We start from the raw sequence: 25,284 nt of genomic DNA, 5'->3' as shown, positions 1-25,284 counted from the left end.
TAATTTTGCTTAAGGGCAGTTTTGTCAAGGAAAATTAACTGCCTGTCTTCCAAGGGTTATCAACAACATCAGCCCACACTCTTTTCTTCCCTTGCCAAAGTTTGCCTTGTGAGAAGCTGAAAGATCTGTTGTAATGGGTCCTTTTCTGGTTTTTGGATCGGTTTGGGGTTTTGTTTTGGTTTTTTTTTCTTCTGACATTGGCTGCAAGCTGCAGAAGACCAGAGGGAGCCAGACAAACAGCACCAGTGAAATTCAACAGCCATCGGGGCTCCCCCCATCCTGGGCTGAAGATTCCACTTACGAGATGGCCCCAAGGGAGCTCAGACACACACCATGTCCCTCCAAAATGGTCAGAGCAGCAAGTCAGAGAGACAGATTTCATACCACTGCCATGTTAGATCAGTGCAGAGATGGAGTTAATTCCCAGCCTGTGTCTAGCTGTCAGAAACTTCCTGACTCTGTATCTATTTAAAACAGAAAAATCCTCAAGTCCTAATGTTTTTACTTTAAAAAACCCCCAGCCAAACAAAAAAAGCCCCAGGCAGCAGAAGGAGAGCCACTGGTATTTTCTGAAACCCTTAACATTGCAGCGATAAAGACTACAAGAGGAAATCAGTGGGCTGATACCCTGTTACAGGAAACAGATGCACAATAAACCAGAACACGCTTAGCCAAAAAAGCTGTCCTGGTGTTCACGAGGGATTCTTAATCCCGTGACAACGTTGTACTTAATTATCAGCCTCCACTTATGCTTGTGAAACTGCTGGGGCAGGACTGTGAGCAGAAATGAAAGCACTGTCATTAAAACCAGGCTGTCAAAAGAAAATTGCACACAATTTTGAGACTCAGAATCACAGAATCACAGAATCAACCAGGTTGGAAGAGACCTCTGGGATCATCGAGTCCAACCGTTGCCCTGACACCACCCTGTCAACTAGACCAGGGCACTAAGTGCCATGTCCAGGCTTTTCTTAAACACATCCAGAGATGGTGACTCCACCACCTCCCTGGGTAGCCCCTTCCAATGGCTAATGACCCTTGCTGAGAAGAAATGCTTCCTAATGTCCAACCTGAACCTCCCCTGGCGAAGCTTGAGGCTGTGTCCTCTTGTCCTATCGCTAGTTGCCCAGGAGAAGAGGCCGACTCCCACTCCACTACAACCTCCCTTCAGGTAGTTGTAGACTGCACTAAGGTCACCTCTGAGCCTCCTCTTCTCCCGGCTAAACACCCCCAGCTCCCTCAGCCGTTCCTCGTAGGTCAGACCCTCCAGACCCTCCAGACTCAGCTGGACTTTTCTTTTAACACAGATCATTGATGTTCCTAAGCGTTTCAGCATAAGGCTCTAGGAAGTTAACATGCTGCACTTGCAGAACAAGTATATTTCATCGCCGGCAGATGTCTTCAAGAAATTTCCTATCACAGGAAATTCCTTCCCTGTAAGTGACCAGGGAAGGAAGCTCAGGTATTACCCACTCTGAAAAAAGCATCGACAACTTCATCATTTCAATTCAGGACTGACAGCCTGACTTCCCTGGAGAAGAGGAGGCTCAGAGGTGACCTTAGTGCAGCCTACAACTACCTGAAGGGAGGTTGTAGTGGAGTGGGAGTTGGCCTCTTCTCCTGGGCAACTAGCGATAGGACAAGAGGACACAGCCTCAGGCTTCACCAGGGGAGGTTCAGGTTGGACATTAGGAAGAATTTCTTCTCAGCAAGGGTCATTAGACATTGGAAGGGGCTGCCCAGGGAGGTGGTGGAGTCACCATCTCTGGAGGCGTTTAAGAAAAGCCTGGACATGGCACTTAGTGCCCTGGTCTAGTTGACAGGGTGGTGTCAGGGCAATGGTTGGACTCGATGATCCCAGAGGGCTCTTCCAACCTGGTTGATTCTGTGATTCTGTGATTCTGTGACACTGATTTCTCTGTGGCCTTCAACACTATCACTTAGCCTTTCCATATTTTTATTTTCCGTCTTTAAACAAACAGGTGGGATGATAGTTAAACCCGATTATGAAGGGCTACATAAATACTAAATATTATGCCTAATGATCTTACATTTCTTAACCAGTTAGCAGCATCCACATTACTATAGCATCAACACGTACATCTTTTTTCGTTATAACCATGTGACCACCACAACATCAGAAAGAAGGATGATTTACCTGGAAATGTTATCTGGGGAGCACGCCGATATGCTTGTCTCCATACTGTCAGAGCTGTCCAAGCTTAAGGTATCAAAGGCATGGTCCTTGTAGCTCCGATCTGGGTAGTGGAAGCTATTCAGATACACGTTTGACTCGGATGCCGTTCTGCTGTAGAACTCAGGAGACTTCAGCCTCTGGTTTTCGCAGATACGCTGGTGGTTGTACCCTACGGAGTACAGAGGAAACATTGATTTTACACAGAAATTTTGTGACCTGGACATAACGTGTTAGCGGCACGAGCATTTTGAACATTACCTCAGTGTTAACTGCAGTGTTACCAAGGTGCTACAATATTACGGTTAATTTCACAAGCTAATCATATCTGAAATAAAACCTTTAAATACCTGTTTTATTTATGATGGACACAAATATATGCAGATTAGTACGGCTGACTTTTCAATATATATTTTTGTATGTGTAGTTTGAAAGTTTAATTTGAATGAATGAAATTTTCTTTTTAAAATGAAAATTAGGCCTAATCTGGAAAGCAATGCAGCTAAATTCAGGGATCTAGAAGAATTGACTCTGATTAAATTAAAGAAAAAAAAAAAGTCCTGATATTCAATGGTCTTAAGTACTTGTTTGGTTGGTTTTACTGAATGTGGATTATTTTTTGTTTTGGGGAACTTTGCCTTCTGGTAACTGCAAGTTGGGCTTTAAGTTTTAGCTGAAATAATCTATGCTACTTGTCACATCACCATAGTTACTGTGTGGAGGTACTTTCCTGGAGGTTTGAAACTGCAGTGATTGAAGCAGATCCCTATAGCTCAATGACTGTAAAGAAAAATAAGGTTTACACAGCATTTAAGTTCTTCACACCGTTATTTTTCCACAAAATCACCCTTTCTGAAAAGGCATTTTTCTTGAACACGGGGAACTTTCTTTGGCTACATCTCCTTTAAAAAATACTTCTTCAGAATTATTTTTAGCTCATGTCTCTATTGCTCTTTGTAAATAATGCAGCAGTATTTATACAGGCTTACAGAGAGGGTGTTGAGCTTGCCTGATGAAGAGGACAGTGTAAGGACAGTTGTTTTAAGTGCTGAAGTTATTTTACAGTGCCCTTTTAGGATTTGTTTAATCTACGTGATTACAAATCTGCACTGCTCATCTTTCCCTTCAATCCATGCAAGACGTGAGACTTTCTCACAGTTCTGATACTCAGTCAAGTTTATAATATTCCCTGCGCATTCTTGACCCAAAATCTGAGCTGGTGGAAGAGGTGGAGATCAGGAAGGACTGTTAGACTACATGAAAACCTCCCATTCATACAGGAAGGCAGCCACTGACATCCCACACATTTAAGATAAACAGACACAGGAAAAATGCAGATAAATGTACAAATGCAACAAAGTCCAGATAAAAATTCTCACTAGACACCATTAAGACACTGATGTTAGGAAAACATGTTTAAAGTGGGAATATTTTCCTGCCTTATTCTCTGTCTGCACATACAAGGTTACTGCCTGGTATTTTTTGCCATGCCTGAGCGGGGAGAGGCTCAGTTCAGGGAGCCAACAACTGCAGCTCTACCTTGGAAAGGCCAGAACATTCTCCAAAAGGTATCTGAAAAGCATGACTGAAGGTGAATAATTGAAGCATATTATTAAGGGAATCACGTCGTATGAGCATTTTCAAGGCAGATAGTTTCATCTTTCCTCCTCACTTCCCTCGGTACCATACAAAGATTTCTCATAGACAATTAAAGCTGGTTTCTAAGGAACTAACAGGACTTTACTTGCCATTTGAAAGAACACCAAATTTCAGTCAAAGAGACAAAAGGGACACAAATACACCTCAGCAGTCACAGATAACAGCATCACACAACAGCGGTGTTACTGAGCCACGTGCAGTTGGGGTTTTTTCCCCATTATTATGGCAAACGCTGCTGTTATTGCGGATAAGCAATTACCTTTCATACACGAACCTTTGGAATGACTAATTGCTCCTGTGAAATGGTTATCAATTATTCATTATGGAAAGAGAGAAAAAAAATAAATTATTGAAAGAAGTTTATTAAAACGCCTGTTTTTCCATCGAGCCCTCTGCAAAACCTGCCCTACTGAGAAATCTTAACTCCATATCTTATATTTCACTGGAAAATAAACCCATCTAAAAGGCACAGAGAAACAGCAGCTTTACAAATGCTCTCCTCAAGGAAAGTCAACTTTCCACGAAGATAAAGTTTTTAAGTAAAACATTTATCAGTTCAATTTATGTAATCGTGCAAATGTAACTAAACACTGCAAGAAATATACAGGTGTTAGGTCGTAAAATGAGACGCATTCACAGCAACAAAGCACAATGAAACGTTCTCATCTTCTCCTCATGCTGGAAGCAACAGGCAGTTATTGCAGAATCCCAAAAACCAGATCTACTACCACAGGATTATGGTGAGGTCAGAGCTAGAGGTGAAAGCTCTTATTAAAAGTGGCACTGTCAAGTACATTAAAAAAAAAAGTACTTCTTAAAAAAGATCATGGTACAACATTTGCTTTTATTTCCATTCTTTCTTCTTTTTTTTTTTAAAGATTGATATTAACACGTCAAGATACATTTTTTGTATGGAAACATGCCAAAGTAGGAAGCCCAAGTCTGTCTACCTTGTCATTGTCACCCACAGATCTGCAAAGATTTCTCAATTTTCTGCTCTATTTGTGCGACTGTGAGCAAAGAAGCAAAAAAATTAGGCCTGCACAAAGCTGCAGCTCTGCAGATACTCGCATTAATCAGAAGTTTTGTTATGACAGGTTATTTGACAGCAGGAATAAAAAAAAGAATTTTTGAGGTGCTATCGCTATTTAACAATTATTTAAAAGTTTTCCAGGATGTTGGGAACTACTTGACAGTGCTGAAGCAATCGGTACTTTTGCCAAAACAGGACAATGGTAGATACAGCCAGGTGAAGGGATGTTTTCATACCTTTTCTGGCTTTTCCTGAGTTTGATAAGAGTAAAAAAAAAAAATAAAAGTATACTGTTTTTCTGCAGAGCTTAGAAAGAATACACATACTCATCTTGCTGGTACCTAACTTACTCCTTCCCAACAGTTTTGCTCCCAGTGCTGTGTCTGGTCTTACATCTTAACTCCCACCTAACCGTTCCCTCTTCCCTTCTGGAGTCCATCCTGCCATCAGTGGGACTGAACTGGGTGACCCTCCCTCCTCTCTCCGGCCTGTCCTTGCACCCAGCATCCCAGGGGATCTTCCTGGGGCTGAGTGAGGTCTCTAGGTTGTACCAAACAGCAGCTTCTTCATTCTTTTTGGTTTTTTGCGCATGGTTTGCTTACAAAGGCATGTACACAGGAGGTGAATTTATAAATTTAGTCCTTCAAAAATTCCTCATGAATGGCTGCTAAGAAATAGCTTTTTCCACTATGATTTATATCAAAGATCCATCCTCTTAAACAGAATCACAGAATCAACCAGGTTGGAAGAGCCCTCTGGGATCATCGAGTCCAACCGTTGCCCTGACACCACCATGGCAACTAGACCATGGCACTAAGTGCCATGTCCAGGCTTTTCTTAAACACCTCCAGAGATGGTGACTCCACCACCTCCCTGGGCAGCCCCTTCCAATGGCTAATGACCCTTGCTGAGAAGAAATGCTTCCTAATGTCCAACCTGAACCTCCCCTGGCCAAGCTTGAGGCTGTGTCCTCTTGTCCTATCGCTAGTTGCCCGGGAGAAGAGGCCGACTCCCACTCCACTACAACCTCCCTTCAGGTAGTTGTAGACTGCACTAAGGTCACCTCTGAGCCTCCTCTTCTCCAGGCTAAACACCCCCAGCTCCCTCAGCCGTTCCTCGGAGGTCAGACCCTCCAGACCCTTCACCAGCTTGGTCGCCCTCCTCTGGACTCGCTCCAACACCTCAACATCTTTCTTGAAGTGCGGGGCCCAGAACTGGACACAGGATTCAAGGTGCGGCCTCACCAGTGCCGAGTACAGAGGGAGAAACATTTTCTAAGTTGCTCTTAACTCAGGCTATGGTTACTGACAGCGACTGTTTCTTTCAAGAACAATTCTCGAACTCACATGACTAAACACAGTTTTGGTCATCTTGGAATAAAGACTATTTAGTACTTAAAAATCTATGAAAATATTTCCTACTGGAACCAGCCTAAAATTTATTCATAGACATTACTTATTCCTGCACAAAGAAAATGAGATTGAAATCCATGTTCAAACTCAAGTGGCTGTTCTTCATTTCCTGACTTCATTTTTAACTTTGGATTTTTAATCTTAGACTTATATGTTTACCTGCTTGGGCTGAAATACGAAAAACTGGAGAAAGCCTATTAGAGAAAACTCATTTTAGACCATTACTAGTTTAGTGATATTTCTCAGATCATATCTTTTAAACTAGCACTGTTGAATATACTTGTTTTCAGATCTATAGGAACACGCCAAAACATCTGGTCTAGAAGTTTGCTCAATGCTTTTAAGACCTGAGGAATGTGATAAGCCACTAATATCGCAGTGTATTTATTATATAATAAAGATTTATCACAGAATGATGGAATAAAAGAACACCACCAAGGATGTCCACTGAGGTGACATTTGGCTTGGTTTTCAATGATGTATTTAAGGGTGTCTGCTGAAATTAATCTTAGTTACACAGACTCAAGTCCTGCTGATTTTAGTAGAAGCCAAATAAGATTTCAGAATTCTAATTGACAATAGTATTCCATTTCGGTTGTACTGTGTGATATGTTTAAATACTACACCATGCTCAAAACACTTCCCAAATCTCACTGTCCCACAGAAATGCACTTTCTTTACTCATGACTGAAGAAAAGCTTGTTTTTCCTCCATGCTCTGAGCATGGGTATGAGGTGCTAGGGGAAACCAGAAATCACACCACAGAATCACAGAATCACAGAATCAACCAGGTTGGAAGAGCCCTCTGAGATCATCGAGTCCAACCGTTGCCCTGACACCACCATGGCAACTAGACCAGGGCACTAAGTGCCATGTCCAGTCTTTTCTTAAACACCTCCAGAGATGGTGACTCCACCACCTCCCTGGGCAGCCCCTTCCAATGGCTAATGACCCTTTCTGAAAAGAAATTCTTCCTAATGTCCAACCTGAACCTCCTCTGGCAAAGCTTGAGGCTGTGTCCTCTTGTCCTATCGCTAGTTGCCTGGGAGAAGAGGCCGACTCCCACTTCGCTACAACCTCCCTTCAGGTAGTTGTGGACTGCACTAAGGTCACCTCTGAGCCTCCTCTTCTCCAGGCTAAACACCCCCAGCTCCCTCAGCCATTCCTTGTAGGTCAGACCCTCCAGACCCTTCACCAGCTTGGTCGCCCTCCTCTGGAGTCCCTTCCCTGCTTGTGCCACAACATTTGCTAAGACTATGCCTATAAGGCTGAATGAAAGATACCTGAAGACTGTTTCTCTGGCCCTTCTGTATAGCTGGATAGAAACACCCTAGGATCTGCCTCTGGCCACCCGACTTGGACATCTCTGTCCTTGCCGAGTTCTGCGCTGCAGTGCAGAAAGAACCCTGCAAAAACTCCTGTGGTGCGTTCCTAAGACAAAGCAGCTCTCCCCAACCTAGAAACACGGCACTTCAGAGCAAGAGAAAGCAGTTATACACTTCAAGCTCCTCCAACAGCAAGAAATTCAGGGAGCTCCATGTAGACCGCAAAGGGAATAAATGCTTCACTAACTACTAAGAGAGTCAGTCAAGCCACAAACAATCCTTGCATTCCTATATCCTTCGTGTCTCTTACTTTGCAAATCCTGGGACAGTTCAAGTAAAGCACCTGTCAGCAGCATTACTTCCCTTTGGCAAAGGTGATGTTTTTCAGAAAAGACCATCTCGAACTGTCCTCTTTCCCTGTACAAATTAATTCCTTAAGGCTCTCTTCATAATTTAATATTTCCATTCAAAGGCCATAATTCAGTTTTGGTTTGCGAGGTTTCTGTCTTTCTCACTCTTAGGACAAGAAATCTGCCTCTACTCTGACTCTGCGATTCTACTAAGAATCGTCTTAGTTGCATTGTGACAAAAAAATTAAACATTAAAACTGATCGATTTATTTTTAAAACTCTTACCTTTGCCCGTATTAGGTTTGGTAACACTTTGTAATTGTGTTTTAGATCACACACTAATGCTCTTTTGCAACCATTTTACAGAAATATTTCCAATTTTAAACATTTGATCTCATCATCAAAGTTTAGCCAAAACATCCTTACTGATTTTGGTTGGACATTAGGAAGAATTTCTTTTCAGAAAGGGTTATTAGACATTGGAACGGGCTGCCCAGGGAGGTGGTGGAGTCCCCATCTCTGGAGGGGTTTAAGAAAAGACTGGACATGGCACTTAGTGCCATGGTCTAGTTGACATGGTGGTGTCAGGGCAACGGTTGGACTCGATGATCCCAGAGGGCTCTTCCAACCTTTGATTCTGTGATTCTGTGATTTTCAAACTGAAACGAAGTGTTTTCTGCACAACGACACAGTGATGAGTCTGAACGTACTTGCAAGCAATTCTACCCTTCAAATATATTGTATCAAAGAAGCTTTCCAAGCTGAGCATGAAGCTCCTTGTGTATCACATCCCAAATACTCCAAGATAAGTTAGCCACAACAACTTATCTGGTAGGTTTGTGGAAGGCCTGCTGCATAGCTAAAGCTTAAAAAACCCCACATCACAACAGGATCAGCTCTATAAAGTGAACGTAGTAAGTCATGATCCCTCTCAGCAAGCTTGTTCCATCCCTCTCTTGAGTCACCTTCGTGCGTACAGCTGACCTCAGTTGGGCTCTTTGACCTTTAACAGCTGCTAGTTCTGACAAGGCCTACAACAACAGGGTGGATCCTATCTCAACTCAGGCCTAGTGCAATTCTACACGAGGACCTCTTGCACTTCTACTGATAACAACGATGCAGATGCCGGGAAGAAAATAAACTGACAGGTGGCACTAAAGACCAACTCCATTTGAAGATGGGACACTTATGAATAATGCATCTCATTAAAGCAGAAATTAAGCGTATCGACTCAAGTCAACAAACAACAGACACAGAATTCCATAGCCTACAAGATCATGTTTCAAAGATGTAACTTTCCTTTGGATCCAAAATTTTCCCTATTACAAAAATGCAGCTATCTGTCCATGAGAGAACATATCTCTCCTTTCCTATTTTGTAGCCCAAATATTTAAGATCACTTATGATATCGCAGCTACAGATTTTCCAAGGTATCTCTGTCTGGGGAATTCGTCCAGGCAAAAATGTATGCCTGTGAAAAACAATTTTTAACATCACAACATGAAAAGAATTATTTAAAAAAAAAAAAAAAAAGAAAGCAACACATAATATATTGCCTCAAAATGACTCACAGAAATTACCCAGTTAACCCAATATGTGTTTTTCAATACACTTTTCTTGATTACTGGATTATATTTGGTGACCATGTACTTCAAAACTACATGTGCACCTACATCATAATCTTAACATCTTCTTTTGCTGATATCTGAAAATGACATTTAAAGCTTGCTTTTTTCACGAAGACGTAAACTTTTATTTTACAGATTATAGCGACAGCAGTTTCAGGCTTGTTTCCTGAAAAACACTGACTTTAAACAGCAATGAATCAAATAAAAAGGTCTTACCTTTGTGCATCCTTCTCGACTCCGACTCTTTGGTCATGGTTGCCAGGCAGTGAGGAAGGACGCTGCCACAGCTGTTGCTCTGTCCTAATGGTAAATGTCCCTGCAGGAAATGTTGTAAATATGGGCTTAAAACTACAAGACTTTTTTCATAGCAGCAACTAATGGTAAAATAACTTGCTTTGTCATGGGTATCAACGTCATGTCATATCAATCAGCCATGGATGTTTTAGTTGTGCACAGTCTCTATTACAGAATCTCAGAATCAACCAGGTTGGAAGAGCCCTCTGGGATCATCGAGTCCAACCGTTGCCCTGACACCACCATGGCAACTAGACCATGGCACTAAGTGCCATGTCCAGGCTTTTCTTAAACACATCCAGAGATGGGGACTCCACCACCTCCCTGGGCAGCCCATTCCAATGGCTAATGACCCTTTCTGAAAAGAAATTCTTCCTAATGTCCAACCTGAACCTCCCCTGGCCAAGCTTGAGGCTGTGTCCTCTTGTCCTATCGCTGGTTGCCCGGGAGAAGAGGCCGACTCCCACTCCACTACAACCTCCCTTCAGGTAGTTGTAGACTGCACTAAGGTCACCTCGGAGCCTCCTCTTCTCCAGGCTAAACACCCCCAGCTCCCTCAGCCGTTCCTCGGAGGTCAGACCCTCCAGACCCTTCACCAGCTTGGTCGCCCTCCTCTGCACTCGCTCCAACACCTCAACATCTCTCTTGAAGTGCGGGGCCCAGAACTGGACACAGTACTCAAGGTGCGGCCTCACCAGTGCCCAGTACAGAGGGACGATCACTTCCCCAGACCGGCTGGCTACACTACTCCTAATAGAGGCCAGGATGCCATTGGCCTTCTTGGCCACCTGGGCACACTGCTGGCTCATGTTTAGCCGGCTGTCCATCAGCACCCCCAGGTCTCTTTCCGCCGGGCCGCTCTCTAACCACTCTTCCCCCAGCCTGTAGCGCTGCAGGGGGTTGTTGTGGCCCAAGTGTAAGACCCGGCACTTGTTCTTGTTGAACCTCATGCCGTTGGTCTCGGCCCATCTATCCAACCTGTCCAGATCCCTCTGTAGGGCCTCCCTACCCTCCAGCAGATCGACACTCCCACCCAGCTTGGGGTCATCTGCTAATTTGCTGAGGGTGCACTCAATCCCTACGTCTAGATCATCTGTAAAGATATTTTATATCTTTGGGGGATCACAGTGCTTACAGTGCTACCCAGCCTTACCTCTAACATAATATAGGTTTTTATATAGACACTGGAAGGCTACTACTAATAGCGTGCAACTACGTACTTTAGAGGCAACGCTTCGTCCAAGCGTAGAGCTGTTGAAGTGCGGCGACACAGACGGAGTCGTTTTCTTGCGAGGTAAAGTATCACTCATGTACATGCATTCCCTGTGCTGCTTCTTTCGCTCTTCCAGATTTCTGAAATGCTTCAAATGTAATTTGTTACACAGTTTTGACAACAGGAATTGACCTACTTGCTCAGTTATGCTCTACATGGAATATACTGAAGGTGATTGGGAACTTCACTGGGAAGAACAAAATCTAAAATCCAGAGTACCTCCTGCTTCACAATGCTCTCCAGGATTTCTACAAATATCACATTAAAATAATGCTGATTAAGAAAATACATTAAATTTTCTTAAAATACCTGCATATTTTGTGTGCATGTCCCTGTACCAAATTTTGTTTTACAAAACTGAAGGCTAGAGTACAAATGGAATCCAATTACACAGAAAAACATTTATTTACAAGTTATTGTAATGAACTGGTGGCTTAAAACTGATGCAGCTTTTGAGAGGCATTGTTCAAATGTATATGAAAAATTAATTTAGGATTTCAAAAGCAGCCACCTCTACTTCACTGCTCCAAGTCTTGTGACAGTTACAATGGCTCCTAAATATTAGTAATTGCCTCTGGATTGGTTAAAGGAGCATTTTTGTTCAGTAACATTCTGTCATGTATTGTATTGATTTGTAAATGAGCAAAGCCTTTAAGTGCAACACTCTGCGAGCACCATCAACTAATGAGCTATCACAGAATCAATCAGGTTGGAAGAGACCTCTGGGATCATCAAGTCCAACCATTGCCCTGACACCACCATGGCAACTAGACCATGGCACCGTATCACTCTAAGAACTTCACACATAAATCAACTTCATGGCCACCATAACAAAAGCAACAAAAATACTAATCCCAAGTTATCAGCTTTGAATCTGTTACCTGTTGTTGCCTGCGGTGTTTCTTAGCTGGCAGAGGTGGAGGTGTATCAGATAAAGGACTAGGATCTACATGAGTAGCCATGACCTCAGGCCAATGGACTGATGGAAGTTGAGCAATAGAGCGAGGAGAAAGAGAGTGAGGAAACACAAATCCAGAACAGAGAGGTGATCTTAGCTTTATAGAAAAAAGAGAAATTAACACACAGAGTTTTCTTTTTGGAATTGCTCAAAAGATACGGCACATACAAGCTGCAGTTTTAGCACTGTGTTTGTTGGAGCGTTTAGCAGGAGAGAGATGTGTTGCATTGCAACTCTCGAGGTGGATTTAACTACGAGGAGCAGCACAGAAATACCAAATTCTAAACTCGTTGCTGCCTTATTGCAACGCAAAGCCAGGTGGCTTTACATTCGTAAGATTATTCCATTCCTTTAAAATGGGATATATTCAAAATTTGCTATGGTCATAACAAACTTCCCAAAGGATGAGGAAAAGAGAGAATAAGCTAGAAGACAGATTGGATGGACTCCATGAAATAGCTAAGATAAATAGAAACTACCAATCTCCCCCAAATATTCAAGATATACTTCTACCATCTCACAGGAATTAAAAAAAAAAAGCTACAAAACATACAAAATTAACACCAAAGCACCATTGAACGAGTAATCATTAAATGTGTCCACAGAGCATTTCTCCAAAGGTGCATCACATTATAGTGTTTGACAGGCAAACGTTGTCACTTATTGCTGCTTGGATCATAAGCACTGAGTTTTTTTGGCCTTCGAAGTCCCATTACATCATCAAAGACAGTTTACAACTAGAGCAGTCCTTCAGCTTTGCTATTAAATTATCTGACTCGGTAACTGGCAGGCAGCAGTTTGCCTTAGGGTCAATTTGTTACACGTTGGATTACCAAAAAAATTTTAAAAAATAAAGAAAATAAAAAGGCAGCCATGAAACAACAACACAAACAAAGGGAAATGTCTCTCAAACAAACCTCTGTGTTTTGGGGCTGGCTGGTCAGCACAGCCGTGGAAGGTTCAGTGGCAACTGCTTCAGCATCTGTGGGGGGCTGAGTGGAAGGGGATATATTCGTGGAATTGCCATACAGCTCACTAATTTCACTTACACTGATATAGCCCTAAAAGGAGGAATTCAGAAGTTAAAAGGAGCAAAAGCCAAAAGACGTGCAAGAGTATTAATGTATCCAGTACGATGAAAGTTAGTTTAGAGTGATACAGCCAAATATTTATCATTGAAATACTTCATCATAAATAAAAAAAATTATCATCAAGCTTATCAAATGTTGAATACTTGGATTCTGAAAATTGTTCTTCATTTAAACAAATACATTCGTGCGATCAAAAAGCAAATGTACATTAAGTGACCAAAAGACTTTACTAGAATATAAATACCCTTTAGAAATGATGTAGCTCTTTCTCAGGAAAGCAGATTGGGGGAAAAGGACGAACAAATCTTATTCACCCATCTTTTTATTTCTTAATTTTAAGAACTTACACAAGGACAAGCCATTGCTACTCCACAGATGACACCAACACACCACCTTCCATTTGCATTGTCTGGAAGTTGCTTCTAACTTTCAGGTGTTACCAGGAGCCTCAGGGAAGATGCTGTCAGCATTAGCCCCACAGCCATTACAATTTGCCTCTTGTTTTTTTTACACAATCATACAGGAGGTGACGGGCTGAGGAAAGGCGTGGGCATCAGAGCGTGCTTCTGCCTGCAGAGAATATTTATGCAGGCAGTTTTGAGATATGATGGTGTGGTGAAATTAGCTTCTGCGTGCAGGGAGTCTGTCTCAGCCTGTGTACCATTCGGTGCCTGCTTTTTAAAGGTGCCTGGACAGTCAGAGTAAAATAAAACTGAACCCAGACAAACATCTGGCAAGGAAAGACATTTCTTCTATAGGAGAGAGCCTATGGGGACACTGAGCTTAAAATAGATAACCCTTGCTGGTCCTCCTCTCATTTACCTTAGAGTAAGTCCTAACTGACTTCATTCCAGTGACACTGCTGAATAATCCATTTCAATAAAAAGAATGTCAAGCTCACTTAATGTAGTTGCATTTTGAAATATCGGTGATTAACCAAACCATGATATGGATACAAAGACAAAAATCAGAGATAGCACCCACTCGAGTAAGAAAATGAACAGATCCATCTCAAAAGAGCAACAATGAAGCTTAGACTTGCCAGATGTCCTGGTGGGAGGTCAGATATCCAGGTCAGAGCACAACCCAGGACACTGAAAGTCTAAGTGTCTGCAATGTGGCTTGCAGTGAGGAAGGTTGCTCAGCCCCACTGGCATGTGCCGGAGGTCAGCTGGGTTCACCAGGAACTTCAAGGCCAAACAAGCAAGACCCCATTTCCCAGGTGCTGAGAGGACACGTGGTTGCTTTAGACCTCAAGAGCCCAACTTCCCACAGTGATACCTACATCGTTAGATGGGGCAGGCCTTGTTCAGGGCTTCCATACAAGCAGATCCAGCAAGTCCAGTCAGACCTCTTAAGCAGAAGTTAATGAAGCAGCCATAGATACCTGTCAGTGTATTTTAAATGCTACATTTTCTGCTTCTCCATTTAGAACTTCATGTTTATCTGCAATTTGCAGATTCATGAATCAAATCAAGAAGATAAATATGGGGAGTTGACGCTAATATCGTATGTGCTGATTGAATCTTTGCAGTGGGCTGTGACTTACCTTACACTGAGCTTGCTCACGGACCTTGAGGCTTAAAGTGGTCGCCTGAAAGCTATGAAGTCTTGAGAGCTGCAGGTAAGCTCTGGGTCTCACCATGCATTACCCAAACCAACACAGTTTTTTCAGCAAGATATCTGACACTTTTACTCTAACTATTCAAAATAGTTAAATAAATAGCTCAACAGGTAACTCATAACCAAAATAGCTTGAAGTCTTCAATTCAATGCTTTTTAAAAAGGTCAAAATGTAGAGTTGTCCTGCTTTACTGCAGAGCCTTAGAATAAAGGAAGGGAGGCAATGGTAAAATCCACAGTGCAAAAATAAGGCTGAACTGTATTCGTACTTGAATAGAGTTATTCCTGGACCTCATTATTCTTCACTTCAATGAGGTTTAATTGTCTATTTTGAGAAAATTAGACACACACACACCCCCACACACATACACACAAAAAACCCGATCATTTTTCCAGAGCAAGAGATTAATGCAATACCAGCCACATCTGGGAAAATGTCAAGAGAAGCTATTTTTGCTCACTCATGAATCTGGACTTCCATTAATAGCTTTACAAAGTAATTTCACCACATGTCAAAAAATGGTATTAATAGGACTTCACTAAATACTAAAGTGCTTTTGTATGAAGTGTTATTAAAAGTTACTTATGGTAAAGTCAAAAGCAGTGAATCTCTTTACCTCTTTTAGACTATTGGGACTGACGGGAAATCCCTTTCCTCCAGAAAGCGTGGAATATTTCTTTTCCAGATTACAGAGATTCTCTTTTTCCTGTTAAAAACAGGCATTTTATGTCAAATACCAACAGCTATGTACTGAAAATATATGCTAGCCATTTTCTTAACCGTGTAAAGAAACATGCTGGGATAGAAGGCTAGAAAGTGCACAGCAGAGCTTCAGCTTCATCCATTTACGGCAGATCTGCTGATTAATTACAAAAGATTTCTTTTCTTTAAAGGTTAATGGATACAAAAGGTGTCTATCATGTTATTACCTATTTGCTAGCTTCTGTACTGATGCTTTTCTTGTGCTCTGCATTCTTTTATTCTACGAAATGCTCTTTTATTGCCTGCTAAAAATATTTGAAAGACAATACTTACCCTTTGCAACATCATTATTAAGTTGTTTTTCTCTTTTACAAAGTGATCTTGTTCTCTCTGTGCTTGTTGGACAATATGATTGGCTTGTTTTTTGAGAGCAGAAATCTTTTCCTAATATAAAAAGGAAATAATCACGATTTACATGTTTTATTTTCAAAGCACAAGACAACCTGCAGCAAGGATCCTATGTTCACTCATTCACATGAGTGAAGCAGTAGGAAAAGGAGTTTCTACAAGACAGCCCACTGCTCTGAAGGAGATAATTAAGTAAGATTTAGACAGTAAAAGAAACAATTTATTCAAGAGACAAAACAAAACAACAATTGCACATATCCTTCGATAATGTGGTGACTAGCATCCATATACTGAACAGAACTGGTTTAGAGATGCACCTTCTGATCGCTGAAAAACTTACAGCTGATTTGAAAAATTAAGGTATTTTCTTAATTTGTGGTTATATTATTATTTTAACAAAATCATTTAACATCAACATCAATCACGAGCCTAAAATAACTCTAGTTTTGTCCAGAGCATGCAAATCTCCTCTCTTAAAGAAGAAAAAACAACGCTTTAGTACTTTTTGTCACAAATTAAAGGGTTTAATTTTCATATGCAAATATACAAACAGGGCATGGAATTTGATTGATTTCTTTCCTTTTGGAGAATTGCATGAGTTGAGCTGTGGGGGATGTTACCGGGCCACCATCTTTGCTCTGCTTCAAAAGCTTTTTCAAGGAGGAGAATTCTGCATTATTTCTTACAGCTGGGCAGGTTGTAGATCCATTTCATCTCCTTTATGCTCAACAACAAAGAACAAATGAATCCAGCGTTCGTGCTGTTACCTTTCTACTGACAATGCTGCGCTGATATTCAGCTACTTCACGCAGAAGCTGTTGTGTCAGATTTTCTTTCTCTTCATCCAACCTGCTTTCATGCTCAAGCTGCTGGAATTCCAAATCTTCAAAGTGTTTGCTTTCTATGTCCAAAAGATCAGCATCCTTAAGCAAAAAAAAAAGAAGGAAAAAAAAAAGTAATCATGCTTTCACTGACACCAGGGTAGATACAGTTAGAAACACACATAAAAAATCAGTCTAAAACAGTATTTACACATCTCATACAACATGTTCAAACAGGAGCTCAATGCTTTTAATGACCTACTGTCATGATAAGAAAGTAAATAGGGATAATCATCATTTTGATGTTGCTTTCTCCATGGCTCCTGCTGTCGTCCCCTGCCCCCCTGCCCTCCACACCACGAGAAAGGCGAAGCACCTGCATGGTGAGGGGTCTGTTCTGCAGCATTCACAGAATCACAGAATCAACCAGGTTGGAAGAGACCTCTGGGATCATCGAGTCCAACCATTGCCCTGACACCACCATGGCAACTAGACCAAGGCACTAAGTGCCATGTCCAGTCTTTTCTTAAACCCCTCCAGAGATGGTGACTCCACCACCTCCCTGGGCAGCCCCTTCCAATGTCTAATAACCCTTTCTGAGAAGAAATTCTTCCTAATGTCCAACCTGAACCTCCCCTGGCAAAGCTTGAGGCTGTGTCCTCTTGTCCTAGCGCTAGTTGCCCGGGAGAAGAGGCCGACTCCCACTGCGCTACAACCTCCCTTCAGGTAGTTGTAGACTGCAATAAGGTCACCTCTGAGCCTCCTCTTCTCCAGGCTAAACAACCCCAGCTCCCTCAGCCGTTCCTCGTAGGTCAGACCCTCCAGACCCTTCCCCAGCTTGGTCGCCCTCCTCTGGACTCGCTCCAACACCTCAACATCTTTCTTGAAGTGCGGGGCCCAGAACTGGACACAGGATTCAAGGTGCGGCCTCACCAGTGCCGAGTACAGAGGGACAATCACTTCCCTAGAAGTGTCTTATCCAGTCGGATAAGACAAAAGATACGTGGAGCTCTGTGCCATCACCACACTGCCAGCACCTCAGCAGTGATGTCCAACCATGCAAGTTGCTCAGCCAGAGACTGATGGTGGACCACCGAGTTGGAGCTGACAACTGCTGCCTGTGCAAGCGCACAACGAAGGACTCCAGTCACCCACCCTAGCCAGTGGGTGAATTACTTCAGAGAAGGTATCAGCCCACTTTTATGCATTCCCCTGGACCAACACTGGGTTTTGCCAGAAAAAAGACACTGAATGCTGCAGAAAAGACCCAAGAAATAAGAACACACCTGCCTTCCACTTAGGGATGATGAGATAAAACTTATGCTGCTTTTCAGCGCAAGAACTGAACCTTTGTCTTGCAACATCTGTGTATTCATAACATGATTTCCTACTTGCAAGTTCCAGAGTTCTGAAGAAAAGGATGTTTTTAATAATCACAGTATTGTTAAATGCTAAGGCTCTCTAAAGTAGGCACATTATAACTTGTTAGGCAAGAAAACCTACATCCTATAAGCAATTTATCATTTTAGAGAAATGCAAACCTACTCCTGTTCTTATTTCAACCTAAGGCCAAGGTTAGTGACTGGGGTAAGCAGACAGGTCTCTATAAAGGCATTCAAACCAGCTTCCAATGTACCAGGGATGCAGAAACTGAAGAATCCAAGTTACTATATGATATATCAACATCTTCCCATTAGTCTCCAAAGATATGCCTTGCACTTGTGAAGAGATCAAAAGCAAAGGCACGGACTAAAAATGACAAGAAAGCAGTTACCTACAATGCAGAAATGCTTCAATCAAACCAGTCAGCCATCTTCAAAACAAACAGAAGGGCCATGAAAGTCAACAAATTCAGCCTGTTTCATACCACATTAATTGCTACTGAGGCAGAAGAACAGTCTTCACAGAAGGCAACTGACAGCCAGAAAGGCAACTGATAGCCAGTTGAGCTCACAAAACGCTGTATTATTTGAGAGAGATGCTACCAAACAAGAATTTCACCACATTCTGTACCACTGTGTCCACCAGGGATAAATAAACGTACCTAATCCAAACCAAGTCCATTTTCAAATTAACCCCCCCCTAAAGGGTAAGTGGCAGTAGCTTGGCTCTACCAGTAGCTGCAAGCACATAGCAGCGAGGTCACCAGCCAGGTGAAAACTCAGTGGGAGAGAACCTGGCTCTTACTTCATGATGTGGTGGGAGATCCATGGGCCCACATCATCTGTAATAATTAGGAGAATTTTATCTGAAGAGCAAGGTATTTCCTAGCAATGGACAACATCTTTTCGGATCTCTGCAGGAATCCAGGCATCTGTTCTCATTCTCCATTTAACGTGTATCTCTATAAACCCAGGCACACGAGAACAAACAAGCTTTGGTGCTTCATACTAACAGTGAAGGATGAAGTGTAGTAATTAACTTTAAGTAGATGTGGTGCTAGGGACATGGTTTAGTGGTGGACTTGGCAGTGCTAGGTTAACGGTTGGACTCGATGACCTTAAAGGTCCTTTCCAAAACGATTCTATGATCGTTATTAAGCCAACTTGGAAGGAACAAAGAAATTAAAAAAAATTTAACCAAACAGATTTCTAGAAGCCTCTTGGTGGTCAATAGTGAAAAAAGATTTACTACCATCCCACAGCAACAAGACTGCAACTGCTCATGAATGAATACCTTCAGGTATGTGACTGCACAGGAAAGGCTTCCTTTGCTTTTAATATGTATGAGACACTACATAATACTGCCTTTTTTTTAAAGGTCACTTACAAAAATCCTTAAGTGTCTCAAAACCAGTAAACTCAGCTACCACAGAAGAATTTAACATTGTTATTTCCAAAGCTGGACTTTTTTACTTTTTGCTGTTTGAAAAAACAAAATAGAGTTCTGCAAATAAACCGAAATCTAAAGAATATAAAGCAGAAAAGCTCTTTTTTGGTCACTGCTATTACAGCCCTTATTTCTGATATAAATTCTCGAGCCAGAAAAAAAATCAAGTTTGACTTTCAGCTAGCCTCTTGAGCTTGCCATACTGATGCTTTGGAAATTATTTCCCCCCCACTAAAAGTAAATACATGTGCTGTAGAAGCCACTTAACATTAATGGATACTGAAATCTTTCCACAGAAAATAACTGTGGAAAATACAGACAATATTGTAGCTTCTTTGGGTGCAAATAATACAAAATAAAATCAAGTTGCAATTAGACTTTATGCAAAGGAGGAGCACACAACAGGATCAAACAACAGTGGCAGGAAAGTGCTGCTAAAATGGCTGATCCCACCAGCCATAGTTCAATTCCTGCCTTTGCTCACACAGCGATGCCCCACCATCCATCTAAATATCACAACAGCTTCCACACCACCCAGCAGGTCTAAGGTGCTAATTACAGGCAAGTAGCCCAAAGCTTTAAAAATATTCAGCACAAAATTAGTTCTAATCCGCCCATCTACACCCTACTTTGCCACCATGCACATTATCTATTACAAGCATTCCGCAAAAAAAACATAACCCTCGTGACTATTAACGATTATAAGTTGCAAATATGTTCAGACACTGGATACTTGAAGCAGAATATGTTACACTTAACTCTAACAAAAAAAAAATGAACAAAAAAAATAAAAGTTAGTGCAGTCTTGAAACTTGCTACTGACCCTCTTGAGCTGCTGCTGTAATTGTTCCCTCATGGACTCAGGGCAATTATCAAGCTGCGTCTTCTGCTCCGAGTAAAGCTCCTGAAGCCTCTCTAGTTTTTCCCTCTCAGCATCAAGTTTTAATTTTTCCTGAAGTATGAACCAGAAAATAAACACAATTACCTTCAAAGCCAAGCACTTGTTAGTGATTACGACAGCGTGTGGCAAAACCTTCACGAACAGTTGAAGCACGTAGGTCAAAGGCAGAAACCTCTTGTTAGTTGAAGTGCAAAGGTGGGATGCAAAATGATCAACACAAAACATTAATCCTTTTAGTGCAGTGATTAATTCTCTCCCTCGTCACTGTGTTTTGTACCCGTGCCTGGATGATGCCGTTAACTGCCCAAGCACTTGTCTCACCTAATGAAGGAAAAAAAAATACCAAAGAGGAAATGGCAGCCATGTTAGCGAGGTAACTGCTGAAGAAGAGAGAAAAGAGCAGCTTTTGGAAAGCAAAATGGATGGAAAATGCCTGTAGTCTGGCAGTGAGGGGAAAATGGATCTTCCCAGGAGAATGAATTACATGCCCATGTGCCTCTGTACAGATAAGTACATTTAGCAAGCAGTGAAAAGCCTGAACAAGACAGAGCTTTATAAAGAACGAACTCTGGGCCAGGAAATCCTGCTGAAGCAGAAACACCAAGTGATTTAGCAAATTCACTTCAGGATACAGGAACTCAAGCTTCGCCAGGGGAGGTTCAGGTTGGACATTAGGAAGAATTTCTTCTCAGCAAGGGTCATTAGCCATTGGAAGGGGCTGCCCAGGGAGGTGGTGGAGTCACCATCTCTGGAGGGGTTTAAGAAAAGACTGGACATGGCACTTAGTGCCCTGGTCTAGTTGCCAGGGTGGTGTCAGGGCAACGGTTGGACTCGATGATCCCACAGGGCTCTTCCAACCTGGTTGATTCTGTGATTCTGTAACTGTAACCTGTTCTCAGGGATCGAAGGGGACTGCTCGACCTCCCTGGTCTGCTCCAACTAGTTCAACGTTCCTCTCGTTCCACTCGAGCACACTGCTTCTCACCCTCAAAAGCCTTTAACCTTTAAATCTTTGTAAGAAAATCCTACATGATTTACTGTGCAGCACTGCTGCAGATCACTTAAAGCTACCTTGTAGACTATTTATCTAGGAACCAAAGTTTGGGAACCAGTAAATCAGAGTGCAGAGAATTTTTTCAATGCCTTGTACTTGCATCTACACTGGCCAACACAGCAGATGCATTTTCTTTAATGGAGCAACTAATAACTGGAAAATACACCATGCCTGATATGCCAGGCATAAATAATCAAGTAAGTCCCTGAAACCCAGCTCTCTGCTACCTTCTAGAGTCACACTGGTATAGTTCCCTTTTCCTACCTTTTGTTCTCTAGTTAGGCTTCTCCTCTCAGATGGTCTTGACTCTCCTTAATACTCAAAAAGTAACAGTATCAGCCCTAAAATTTCAGCAGCTTCTTTTGGATGCTCCAAGAACAGTTGAGTTCTGTCACAGTATCCACTCATTTGTCCTCTTTCCAGTCCCAACTATTATTTAATTTTAAAATAAAATGCATGGTTTGGGAGGTGCTATATGATCAGACACTCTGCAGCACCCTTATGGCACATGCCATAGAGAAGGAACTTCTTGAAGTACACAGTACTTGCCATTTCAAACCGTGGGATGGTCTTTCCCCAGAACCTTCTCTTTGTTGTTCCTGACAAGGTTCTCAAACGCTCACGCACAGTGGAGGCACAATAACAAACATGTGTTAGCTGCCTGCTTTCTTTATGATTTTATATCTAAATCTGAGTGCGCTCAGGGGCTGGGATTTCATTTTCCCAGTATTTAAAAACAACAACAGGAAGCGTTCTCCTTCAAGCCCATTGTCAACCAACTTCCCAGCTCTGTTATTTTCATTTACACATGCAGCTTCTCAGCTCATACAATCACAAGTTGAACTTAAAATATTTTTTTCTTTAAGCTTGTAAAAATGAGCAACTGAGCCAGCATATTCAGGTACCTGGACCTCCTGTACTAGCTTCTGTCTTACAACAGCAGCAGCAGGGCTCAGAAATACGGAGGATGTAGCACATGCAAGCTGCACAATGAGGGAGAAGCATGCAGCTCTTGAGAGGTCACCTCTAGTTCCCCAAGGAACCCCATTTGCTGAATTGTCCTTGCTTCCAACAGGGAGGGAAATCTATGAATGAACTGGCAGTTCCCCTCCTCACAAACCTTGCTGTCCATTTAACATTCAACCTACAGTCTGCCACGTTGTTCACAGAATCAACCAGGTTGGAAGAGACCTCTGGGATCATCGAGTCCAACCGTTGCCCTGACACCACCCTGTCAACTAGACCAGGGCACTAAGTGCCATGTCCAGGCTTTTCTTAAACACATCCAGAGATGGTGATTCCACCACCTCACCTCCACCACTGTTTCTCGCTTCCCTTTTCTGCCCACCTCACAACCTAAAGCAACAAGGACTTCTCTGACCTCAGCTGCAGTGTGGTGCCTCTGAAGCTATTAATAGCTCTCTAAATGTCTATGCACTACAGCAAGCCCACTCATTCATTAACGAGCAAGTCAAATCTCAAGTGTGAGGAGACATCATCAGCAAGTCTAAAACTCCCTGAGAATCCTGCCAGAGATACTGTTACTTCCCTCAAGAAATTAGACATGTATTCCTTTGAGATTGAAAGTGATACTCATCTGCTCTATTTATAGCTTCGGAAGTGCTAACATCCCACCCAACTGGCTCCCTTCAAAATGTGCAGCCTTACCAGGAAATATCACTTTCAGCAACGAGAGGCATTATATGTTTTGCAGCTGTGGAGTTAAATTTGCTGACGTCTCTGGCTGCGCACTGGTAAAGTCCATTTAATTCACAAAAAGTAATTTGATGAATGACTAATCAGAATTTTTTCATACAGCCTCTTCTATAAATGGATCAAGGCAAGTTCTTCTAGAAGGGAAAAGATTAATAACTTCACAAGACGCAGCTGAGGCAGGCCCAAGGCTGACTCCACAAGCTGTTTGCTCAAGAGCAGCCAGCAGCAGAGCTGTGAACAGAACCCATGTGCTCCAGCTGCTCATCCTCATTTAACTGCAGGAGCTTGTACTTGTTAAACATTTCTCTGCAGACAACCACTTCCCAGCCCCAGCGTTGACTCCGGAGTCACATTAACTGCAGTCTGGCTGAATTCTTAACATCTTGTTTCCAGAGAAAAGCAGCATAGCTCAGTAAAGCATAATATCTGGTCTTCTCCTCCTGCCCAACTTGCCCTCTAGATACACGTTAAATGAACTTGGCGTCAGCCAGGACAGACAGCAGGACTGACTGAGTTTTTGATGATGCTGGGGTGCAGCTTGGATCAGTTTTGGAGGATATCTGAATCCTGTGAAGGACAGCAGTAGAAAGAATTGCCGTGTGACACTGTCCCCCAAGAGCACAGACATGAGATGTCAGCAGAGCACCCACGGTGCGAACACAGACCATAAGTAATCAACACGCGTCCCAAAAGGAAAACAACCTTTAGATCTCGTAGAATTGATTTTAGGGCAAAGAGAGAGGAAAAAAAATATATATATTCAACACATCTCATAGATGATGAGGACACAGAGGAGATAGAAGGACAGTATTAAAGTCAATCATAGCCATTAGAAGAATGGGAACAACAGAAAGAAAGAGAGACCAATTGCTTCAGTGTTGTCTCCTGTGGTTAAGGATGCCCTATGCCCGATCAATACTGCTACTTAAAACCCTAGCAGGTCCCCACACCCCTTCTGCAGAGAAGTTCTGCTTTTCAATTTGTCATTCATCACATTCTGCTACTGCAGGCAGGCAGGCTAAAGCTGTCGAGCAGAATGTCTCCATGGATACGTGCCTTCTGAACCAACCTTCTTGCATAGACTGGTAGGCTCTGCAGAAATGAGCCAATGTGTATGAAACAGAGAAAGCTCCTCAAAAATCCAGGTAAAAATTGGAAAAAAATAAAGCAACAAACCTATAATTTTTACCAGGTCACCGTGAAATGGATTTTTATGGGTAGGTGAATTGGGCTGACTCTACAACCTTCCAACCCTGCCCCACCTCCCCCCAAAAACCCCCAACAAAAAACCCAAGGTGTTATTTTCAGAGAGAAAGAAAAACTGCAAAGAAACCTATAAGGCATAAACGAAAAAAAAAAAAACAACCCACAACTGAATGCCTTCCCATCCAACAGGCTCTTATACTTTCAATGTTCCAGTCTGAAGTACTCCAGCATCTTCCTCAGTCCAACTCACCTGCAAATCACCACGTTTTAAAGGTAGCAACATCTCATTACCCACACCAAGCTTCAGACACGCACACCCTGTCTCTCAGTATGGAGTCAGCTAGTCTCACAACTCTCAGGTTTCTGAGAAATAAGGAGAAGCACGTGCAGTTCTTTGTTCTGAAAAGCTTCTCCATCCCATCTTCATGCTTTCATCTCTAGCCAAGCTTTGTTCTTCTACACTCCAAAAGAACATCCCTCCCCTTCTCCAAAATAATCTACTGCAAAAGCTAGAAGTGGAGAAGGAAGAGCAGACCACAGAAATGATTCCTTTCTACTTGGAAGCGGTGTGATGCCACAGAGTTGGTCCATTCAGTAAAACATTTTGGAGAACGAGTGGAAGAGCAAGAAAATCTGACTTTAACAGCTCACTGGCAAAATTGGCCTAACCCCTGCCATGAACTTCTAAGAAAATAGTCTAGTCCCTAACAGAAAGCAGCTAGGAAATGTTATCTGCTCTTCAGTGGTTATTCACTGAAAGGGGCAAATGGTACATTTGGGGAAAGTCTTAAACCTGAGGTCTACCA

The 25,284-nt window shown here is 42.3% G+C and overlaps 1 protein-coding gene across 7 annotated transcripts in view; it reads right to left on the bottom strand.

Moving 5' to 3' along the window:
• Positions 1-25,284, bottom strand: part of PHLDB2 (pleckstrin homology like domain family B member 2) — a 73,096-nt gene that overhangs the window by 11,797 nt on the left and 36,015 nt on the right. The window contains exons 7-16 of one of the 7 annotated variants that reach the window (XM_068424943.1): positions 20,425-20,553; positions 16,719-16,874; positions 15,877-15,987; positions 15,458-15,547; positions 13,044-13,187; positions 12,050-12,223; positions 11,116-11,256; positions 9,818-9,917; positions 4,113-4,148; positions 2,159-2,366 (exon numbers count right to left, since the gene is read on the bottom strand). In XM_068424943.1, the coding sequence (XP_068281044.1) occupies positions 2,159-2,366; positions 4,113-4,148; positions 9,818-9,917; positions 11,116-11,256; positions 12,050-12,223; positions 13,044-13,187; positions 15,458-15,547; positions 15,877-15,987; positions 16,719-16,874; positions 20,425-20,553 (1,289 nt within the window). The remainder of the gene's footprint in view (positions 1-2,158; positions 2,367-4,112; positions 4,149-9,817; positions 9,918-11,115; positions 11,257-12,049; positions 12,224-13,043; positions 13,188-15,457; positions 15,548-15,876; positions 15,988-16,718; positions 16,875-20,424; positions 20,554-25,284) is intronic. The other 6 variants (XM_068424944.1, XM_068424946.1, XM_068424945.1 and 3 more) reach the window with 6 other exon arrangements.

The sequence above is a fragment of the Nyctibius grandis genome, chromosome 2 (assembly GCF_013368605.1).
Source record: "Nyctibius grandis isolate bNycGra1 chromosome 2, bNycGra1.pri, whole genome shotgun sequence".
Lineage (NCBI taxonomy): Eukaryota > Metazoa > Chordata > Aves > Nyctibiiformes > Nyctibiidae > Nyctibius > Nyctibius grandis.
This window is presented reverse-complemented; position numbering and strand designations above follow the sequence as displayed.